Here is a 9,633-nt window from a genome sequence, read left to right as displayed (position 1 = left end):
TAAATATAAAATTTCACGTTATCTCTAATAATATAAAAAAATACATACATATGTAATGCTAAAATAAATTAAATACATTATAACAATATATATATAAATATTAAAGATTCCAATTAATAAAAAAAATATTAAATATTAAAAGTTTTATCATCTAATTATTTTCAAATTTATTTATTTTAACAAATAAATTAATATTTTAACTATTTTTTAATAATTTTTATTTATTTTCAAAAAAATAATTATAATTTAATTTTTTAAATTTAAATATATAAATATCTTTTCTTTATTTTTGTATCAATATTATATTTATATTTTAATTATTTAAAATAAAAAGTTTTAAATATAGTGTATTAATTAAATAGAAAAAGATATATAAATATATATGTATAAATATATATATATATATATATATATAAATATATATAATTTATTATATATTTACAATAACAATACAAATATATTATCTATATACTTTAAATATATAATATTTTAATTCAAAAAATTTTTAAAACATATTTTAAATTTATAATAGATAATAGAATTATATTTTTAAATGTATTAAATATTATGGAATTTATCATAATATTAATTTAATAGCCAATTTTAGTAGACAATTATAATTTTTATTATTTAAATTTGATTAAAACTTTTTATTTAACTAAAGTGTGTAAGCATTTTTACAATCTCTGTTTTATATAATATAAACTTTAATTTTTACCTTGATAATTCTGTTTTTAAAATAAATATTTTAATTAAGTAAAAAGATTTATTATTTACAACTACAAAAATCAAAACAAATTATTTAAAATTAAAAATAAAAAGAAGATATATCATGAAAATTATTTTTAATATGAAATATTTTTATATAAATAGGCTTTTAATCATCGAAAAAAATGATATAGACAAAGATGGCATTATTTTAAATAAAAAATAAAAAAATCTTAAAAATTAAATTAATAATTATATTTTTTTTGAATAATCATTAAGATTTAATATTAACTAAAATTAAATATTAAAATATGATTAAAAGAATAGTATTAAATAAAATGAAATGTTTTTTAGTTTTGTTTTTATAAAAAAATTATTTTAAGATTTTTATTTTATAAATAATGTAAATTATTAAATTTTAAAAATTAAATTCCATATTTATAATTAATTATTTATTTTATATATAATATTATTATTTTATTTAAATCAATTATCATCATCTTCAAAAGGATTTCTTAAAGCACTTCTTCCATAATTAGAAAATATAGTATCTAGATTATCATTATTTCTATCAGCTTCATTAAAAAATGATTTATTATTAGCTTTTGAAATAGTTAATCTATTCGTACTAATAGAATTATTTAATCTTTAATAAGAATATTAAAAGCTTTATTTTAATTCCTAAATTTCTTCTTTTTTAGACGAACTTTATTATATGCTAATTTTTTAAGTTTAGTTTTTCTAAGGCGAATTTTCTTATTTAATTTCTTCTTCATTAAAGCTATTTGATTTTTAATAATTTTTTTTATTTAAATTTATTTTTGCCTTTCTTTTTGCAATTCTTTCAAGAAGAATTTTATCCTATTCTTTAAGGTCATTTTCCACAATATTATCGTTCTAATTGAATGTTTTTTCTATATTATTTAAAATATCTTACAATTAATTCTATTCATTTAATCTATAATCCACTAATTCACTATTAATATTATATTCTCCCCTTATTTTTCTCTATATAACACTTTCCCTTCCAAAATAATTGGCTGTAGTTATTGCTGAAAAGTCCCTGTCTATATCCACCTATTGGCTATCAAATGTACTTTAAAACAATGCTTAGCCCTTTGTTTATATTTATTTTTAGGTTTGTTAACATGTTATTTATTCTATTGATTCTTTTCTGCTTAATACAAATTGGATTTTGTCCATATAATAATATTTTGATGAGTCCTTTATGGAATCGTAATATTCGACTGCTGTAGCGTACATTGTTATTAAATCGCTTATTTATTATATGTTTATTTCTTAACTATGGAATAATTTTTCTAATTCTAACATTTTTGTGAAAAATTAACGGTCTACTTTAAGTCTTTCATTTTATAATTTCATTTTTTGTTTTTTTTTAATAGAAAATAAAATATTTTAATATTTGTTTTAATAAATACTTATATTGTTATTATAAATATACTTTCTATGATGATATTATTTTCAAAATATATAAAATTCTTAAATTTTATAAAAAATAAAAAATTATAAGTTATAATGTAAATTTTTTAATAAATATAATTAATTAAAAAAAATATACTTTATAAATTCTTTACTTTATTTTTGAAAGTCTTATATTATATTTTATTTCTATGAAAATATATAATGTCAAAAAAAATATTCAAATTAAAGGTATTTTCATTAATTAATTATGTGAACAAAACAATAATTATAAAATTATTTTTTTAAAGAAATTATTATATAATATAATATTAAAATGCCCAAACAAAATAAAATAAAAGACAATAATTAAAAGTGCTTTATTTTTTTTAACAGAAATTATTACTTATCCTTTAATAAAATTATGGCGATAATTTTTTTTTGAAAAAACTATTCAAAATTAAAAATAATGCTTTTGTAAATATCTATTTAATAAAATAGAAATAATATTTTTTTGATTTAAACATAAAAATTTTCTTTTAGAAAATAATTATTTCTTTAAAATATATAATATACTTAATAAACTTATTTTTATTAAACTTTAATAATTAAATAATATTTATTTTAATTTTTCTATAAAATTTATTATTTTTATAGACTATATACTCCAAAAAAATTCTTTTATTAAAAAATACATTACAAACTTTTAAAAATAAATTATATATAATAAATAATATTTAATATTTTTATTTTAAAATTTAATAAAAATCTTTTTAATGAATATTTGTAAAAATTATGATATTTTTATAATTAATAAATATCAGATGTTGATTTTAAATAAGAATATTATTAATTTTATAACTTTTAAAATGATATATAAGTTTAAATATATTTATTTTATTTGGTTTAAATTTTTAAAAAAAAAAAATATAATAAATATAGTTAATTGTATATATATTAATTTTTAATAATATTAATTTTAATAAATTAAATATTTAAATATTTAATTTAGATTTTTTTATATATATTAATAGATATTCATATTATATCTTTCTATTTATACACGCAAATTAATTATATTAAATTATTCATTTTTATGTTATTCTTATAGTTTTTTTATAATTACAATAATAATTTTCCACTAATATCTTTGGTTATATTTTAATGATTTTTATTTTAATAAATTCTATAACGTAATAACTTAATGTAATTAAACAATACATATAATGAAGATGAAGGATATTTAAAACATAATTTAATTTTTTTATTCTTTTATGTATTTAAAGTTAGAGCTAAATCAGTAAAATATAAAAAATATATTAACGTTTGTGTTTATAGCTGTATATAAAGAATAAACCTCTTTTTTTAAAAAAATGATAGAAGATATCATGATGATTAGAAACTTTTGTTTTGCATAATTTATTGGTATACCTAATAGACAAAATATTATATTAATATATAATGCAAAATAAAAATTCAATAAGGATACTAATATTAAATTAATTTCTTATTATTATAAAAAAAAATATATATAAAAATATAAATATAGATAAAAATAAAAAAAAATTGTAAAAAATATAAATATATATATAAATATAATTTAAATAAATATATATATATATATATATTATTTTTTTATATATATATATTTATATATTTATGAATTCATTATAAATGATTATCTTTAACAATACATTTTCAATGAATATTAAGAAAATTTTTTTATTTTTTTTAAAATAATAATTTATTTTTTTGAATATTAATAAAAGATATTTTTTTCATTTAATTATGCATATATTATTATTAAAATTTTAACTTATATTTGATTTATATATTTATTTCATTTCATATTAATATTTATAAATAATTAATGCTATGTTTTTATTATTTTTATTTTTAAAAATAAATAAATATATTTTTTACTGATTAATAATAAAATGCATTTATTTTTTAAAAGTTATCATTTATTTAAGTAATCTAATTTTTTCATTTATATCTAATAATATTTTTGTTAATTTTTAAAAATATATCATTATAATTTGATCTTAAAATTTTTTATTTATTTTATATTTAATTTAAATTTTAGAATCGTAAATAAAAAAATAAATATTTTATATAAAAAGAAAATTATAACTAAAAAAAAGTTATTATATATATTTGTATTTTTAAAAAAATATTAATAATTATAATTTTTTTCTTTTATTTGATAAAATGATAAATAAAAATTAAATGAAAAAAATTATTAAATTATATGTGTTTTAATAAATAAATTAATATTAATTTGTATTTATTTAATTAATTTTTTTTATAAAAAATATTTAAAAAGATAGAATAAAAAAATTATATTTTTTTGAAATATTTTAATTAATAAAATAATGAATATTAAAGAATTTATATTCTTTTAGAATATCAATTAAAGGCAAAAATAATGTTTGTTTATTCGTATTTGAATTTTGATAAAATTAAACAAATTTAATTCAAAAATTATTTTACTAATTTATAAATACTATAGGTATTTTTTTTTTTTTAAAGATTTATATAAATATAATATTTATATTCTTTTATTTAATTTGTAGTTATTATCTAATTCTAAATAAAAAATCAGTTATTAGTATCAACAAAGACAAATAATTTATTTAATTTAGCTATATCTTTTTCTAATTGGGCTAATTCTTTTTCGCTATCTTCTTTCCTAAATTTTTTAAATATATTTATATATAAAGAAAATAAAATATATGTATAAAATTAGTACTTTCTTTTTAATCCTATAGTATCTATTTTATTAATATGTGTAATAGTCTAATATTTATTATTAACTGCTTCCCATTTTGCTTTTAATCCATCTCTAAGTTATTTAATTTCTTCTTACGACATCATATATCTTTTTTAAAAAAAATAATTAAAAACATTTAGTATTTTAGAAAATTTACTTTTGTCTTTCAACTTCCTCAGTTTTAGTTAAATGAAGGTTTTAAATCATTTTATATTCATTTTCTAAATTTTGCTTATTTTAAGTTAAATAATCAGGGATTTTTCCATAATCTTTCTTTTTTAAGAAATCATCTTCTTATTTTAAAATTTTAGGGACCTTTAAAAAAATGCGATATAAAATAACTATATATATATATTTATTTACACTTAATATATTTTCAACAGCATTACTCACTATATAATTTTTTTTGAAATCTATCCCATTAAAGGTTTTTCGTTTTTCGAAGGAACTTTAGTCTTTCTATTTTCTTCATCTTAGTATTTAAATTATTTAACTTAAGGCAGCTTTAAAATTATTATTAATAAAATGATTTTTATTTTATTTTACTTTATTTGATCCCATTGTTCCTGTATTTTTCTTTCTGTACTCAGATGTTTAAGGTTTTATGCTTCCTAAAATGTATTAATTATTTAATTTTTAAATTTTTAAATATTTAATAAAACTTGTTTTTACATATTTGGATTATAATTACCTGGTACTTTTCCAAATGTTTTTGCATTATCTATGTGTTAATGTGGACCTTTAACTAGTTAGAAATCCCCAAGTAAATTTGCAACCTTTTTTTTTTTATAAAAATTATTTAAATTTTTAAATATTTAAATAATAAATAATTATATACTCCGGGACGAGAAGTTGTATGATTAATTAAAGTAGATCCTGTTGGGGCTAAATCTGGAGGATATTAAGATTTATATCTCCTTTCTTTTGGAGGAGGGACGTATTCTTTAGGTATGAGATTAAATATTGATTCTTCTTCCATTTTTTTTTTATTTTTTTTTAATATTATTATAATTTTTTATAACTTTTTTTTATTATTATTATATGATTTTTAAATAAATAGTTTTATTAAATAATAAAAATATAATTTATTTTATTAAATAGAAATAATTTTTATATAATATATGTATATATATATGTTTATTTTATTTTAATCTTAAATATATCTTAGATTTTTTGTAGATTTCTGTTTATTATAAAACAAAAAATATTTAAAAAGAAAATAATTAATAATAAATATATTTTTCTAAATATTTAATATATATATATAATATAAAAAAAATGAAGTAAAAAATAATTCTTGAAATACCTTAAAATAATTACTGCGAATTTTTATTTGAGTATTAAAATTAAATAATAATATTGTTATTTGTTCAAACAAAAAAAATATATATAAAATAAAAGTAAACAATAATTTACTACAAATAAGACTTAAGAAACATTTTAATAAAGAAATAAAGGGATTAACAAGCAAACATAATTAGATGTTGCTTTTTAATAAGTTTCTTCAAATACATTAGGAATTTCAATAATAATAAAGTATATTATTTATTATTAAAAAAAAAAATCCATTAATATAAATAAATAGAGAAAAGTAATAAATTTAAGGAAAAGAATTATTGCAAATAAGCGCGAAATTAGAATATTTACAAAATAGATAATAATTAAGCAATTTAAAGAATTTTTAAATGGAAATAAGGTAAATTATATATTTTATAAAAAAATAATATATATATAAATATATATATAAATATATATAAATATATATATATATATATATATTTATAAATATATAAATAAAAGACCTAATAATTTTCCTAATATAGATAGTTTAATGTATATATGTAGATTATTAAATAAAATATAAAGTTTAAACAATAAAATTTTATGGATAAGGCATTTTTATATAAAAAATAAAAATATTAATTTTAAAAAATATATATCATTAGATAAGAAAAAATTATCTCAATATAAGAATGTATTGATTTAGCTGAAATATTTTTGGCATAAAAAAATTTATAGTTTGCAACTTTTTATTTTACATAACTTTTTTCAATAGAAGTATATGATTAATTTTTATTTTTAGATATAAGGTAATATAATTATGTATATATATATAAATATATTTATACATATTAAATATAATTTAATATATATAAATAATTCTTTAATTACAAAATAGGGAAAATATATTTATGAAAACATAATAACTTGATAAAATATTAAATATAATAATGAATGCATTTCCTTCTTTCTAAGAAATGATAATTTTTATTGGAGAAAATAATTCTGATATAAGTTAAGGTATTAGTGAGAAGTTTTTTTAATTTTTAAATTATTACAAGAACAGTTTAAACAAAATAAAATTAGAAATAGGAGATAGAAATAATGTTGGTAGTATTTTATTTAAACACTGTTAAACACTACATTTGCCAAAATTATATTCATTTAATATAAAAATAATGAATAAAATTGATAAATTATCAACTGATTCATTAAATCTTTTCACTTTTTTAAAAAATTAAAAATCACTTTAAGAATTATCAGTTACTTACGGACAAAAAAATTATTTAAATTTACAAAATTGTTAATATTTTTCAAATGCAATATAAAGTATTTAAAATTTACAAAAAATTAATATAGATATAGGGTATAAAATATAATTATAAATATATATATTTATATATTTATATATATTTTTATTTATATATATATATTTATATATATATATATATATATATATATTATTATTATATTTTATATTTTTTATTTTTAAAAGACAATGGAATAAAATTTCTGATTAAGGTTGCATTTCTTTAATATAACCATTAAAAAATAATTAAAATATTTAAGAGATTAGCATTAATTTTTAGTAAATATATTATATTTTCTATATTTTAATTTTTTTTTAGTAGGAAATAATAATATTAGTTCGTTAGGATCGACTTAGTTTTTTTAAATCTTGTAAACTTTTAAATGCTTAAAATCGATAAAAGTAGGTTTTGCTGATAAAAATACTTTAGATCAATAATCCGTTGAATATTTTTCGAAATGTTTGGCAAGTTAAAATAACCTCTAATCTTTAAAAATAAATTTATATTAAGCTAATGATGCAGATTTTTCTTAATTATTTGAATCTGTTTAATTATAATAATCTTTGAATAATTTAAGTGTTTTAAAAGGGTTAAAAATATTAATATATATTTATTTAATAAATATAAATATAATATTTATATTATTTATTTGTATAATTATTCTTTTTAATAGAAAAGATTTTTATATGAGCCCTGAATGTGCAAAATAATTATGTAATTGTTTAATTAATAATTAAAATTTGAAAAATTTTGAATTAATTTTTTAGTATTTTAATATCAATTTATTTTTTATATGAATAAAATAAAATAAAGAGGAGAAGAAAGTTAATAAAATTATGTCTAAATTTTAAGCTTTGCTATATGTTTAAGAATGAATAAATCTCTTGTTGGACTTAAATTAAACATAGAGTATATCTTTTTTTTATTTATTATAATTATATATTTATTATATTAATTAAATTATATTAAAATATAGGAATATGCCAATTTAAAAATAATTATAATTATTAGTTTTAATATTATAAGGAAATACTAAATTTTTAGAAGTCTAAATATCTAACAAAATATTTTTTACTTTTAATTATTTAAATTTAAAATTAGAAATAAAGTAATATAAAAAATATAATAATATAAATAATATATATATATACTATATATATATTATATATAAATATATATATATATGTATATTCATATATATAGGGGACATTAATAATGGAATACTGATATAATGTATAAATTAAGATCAGGATTTTTAAGTTATGAGACAATAAATGAGTTTATTTTAAAAATAGATAAGGATGCATGTTTATCGTTAAATTTAGAAGAATTTAATTAAATTTTAAAATGTTTTTTTGATATAAATAAATCTAAACTTTTAAAAAAGAAAAAATAGCTCTTTAATTAGAAGGAGTACTATCCATATTTACAGAATCTACTTATTATGAAAACATACAACTTAATGATTATTAAGATAATTTTATTTTAAGATAAGCTGAAACTAATTATCTTTTTAAAAATTGTAGTGATATTCTTCATATATATTTTGAGTATTTTTTTTTTTTTAAGAAATTTTAAAAAATAATTAAAGTAAATCTCATATTGATATAACAGAAAGTGCTATTTTTAGAAATTTGATTAATTAAGCCTGTTTTGCTGGATTTAAAAAAATTAATATAAAAGGAAATGCATAAGTTGAAGAACAAAATTTAAATTAACAATAATAATAATAAGGAAATTAAAATTAAGAAATAACTGCTGAATCCTAACAATTAATTATTATTTTAAATTAAATAAATAATAAAACACTTTAATATTTATAATTTGAAATGATAAATGGATTTTATATTTAATTGAATCCTGAATATGTTAACATATATGAATTAAAGTATGAATTATATATTTATATATTTATTTTATTTTAAAAAAAGAAAAAGATGCTTAACAACGGATTGTCTTTAAATTTTATAAAAAAATATGTTTGATAGATGTGATTAAATTTAAAATGTTAACATAGAAATATGGTAAAATAAAAATATTTAAATATAAATATATATATATATATATATATATATTATATATATATATATATTTAATTTTTTTTTTTATTATTCTATTTTTTTTTTATTATTTTTATTAGTG

General features: G+C 13.6%; 1 protein-coding gene across 1 annotated transcript, besides 18 other annotated features; it reads right to left on the bottom strand. All coding sequences in view use genetic code 6, as the record gives it.

Moving 5' to 3' along the window:
* Positions 1–368: 368 nt before the first annotated feature.
* Positions 369–425: a microsatellite.
* Positions 369–438: a microsatellite.
* A 705-nt stretch (positions 439–1,143) lies between these two features.
* Positions 1,144–1,202: a microsatellite.
* A 1,879-nt stretch (positions 1,203–3,081) lies between these two features.
* Positions 3,082–3,118: a microsatellite.
* Positions 3,119–3,642: 524 nt separating this feature from the next.
* Positions 3,643–3,723: a microsatellite.
* Positions 3,651–3,754: a microsatellite.
* Positions 3,703–3,784: a microsatellite.
* A 64-nt stretch (positions 3,785–3,848) lies between these two features.
* Positions 3,849–3,893: a microsatellite.
* An 835-nt stretch (positions 3,894–4,728) lies between these two features.
* On the bottom strand, positions 4,729–5,879 carry IMG5_094110 (hypothetical protein; the record flags this gene model as incomplete). Its single annotated transcript, XM_004035596.1, has 6 exons — positions 4,729–4,819; positions 4,880–5,008; positions 5,058–5,215; positions 5,447–5,511; positions 5,592–5,676; positions 5,739–5,879. 6 exons carry the CDS (start codon positions 5,877–5,879, stop codon positions 4,729–4,731), a joined length of 669 nt encoding a protein of 222 aa, XP_004035644.1.
* Positions 5,880–5,942: a microsatellite.
* A 681-nt stretch (positions 5,943–6,623) lies between these two features.
* Positions 6,624–6,692: a microsatellite.
* Positions 6,693–7,561: 869 nt separating this feature from the next.
* Positions 7,562–7,653: a microsatellite.
* Positions 7,654–8,081: 428 nt separating this feature from the next.
* Positions 8,082–8,131: a microsatellite.
* A 270-nt stretch (positions 8,132–8,401) lies between these two features.
* Positions 8,402–8,457: a microsatellite.
* Positions 8,458–8,594: 137 nt separating this feature from the next.
* Positions 8,595–8,633: a microsatellite.
* Positions 8,603–8,676: a microsatellite.
* Positions 8,612–8,693: a microsatellite.
* An 841-nt stretch (positions 8,694–9,534) lies between these two features.
* Positions 9,535–9,583: a microsatellite.
* A 5-nt stretch (positions 9,584–9,588) lies between these two features.
* Positions 9,589–9,624: a microsatellite.
* Positions 9,625–9,633: the final 9 nt, after the last annotated feature.

This window comes from Ichthyophthirius multifiliis (assembly GCF_000220395.1).
Source record: "Ichthyophthirius multifiliis unplaced genomic scaffold scaff_1120509250761, whole genome shotgun sequence".
NCBI lineage: Eukaryota > Ciliophora > Oligohymenophorea > Hymenostomatida > Ichthyophthirius > Ichthyophthirius multifiliis.
The sequence above is the reverse complement of the archived record's forward strand: the minus strand, read 5'-3'. Positions and strand labels throughout refer to the sequence as shown.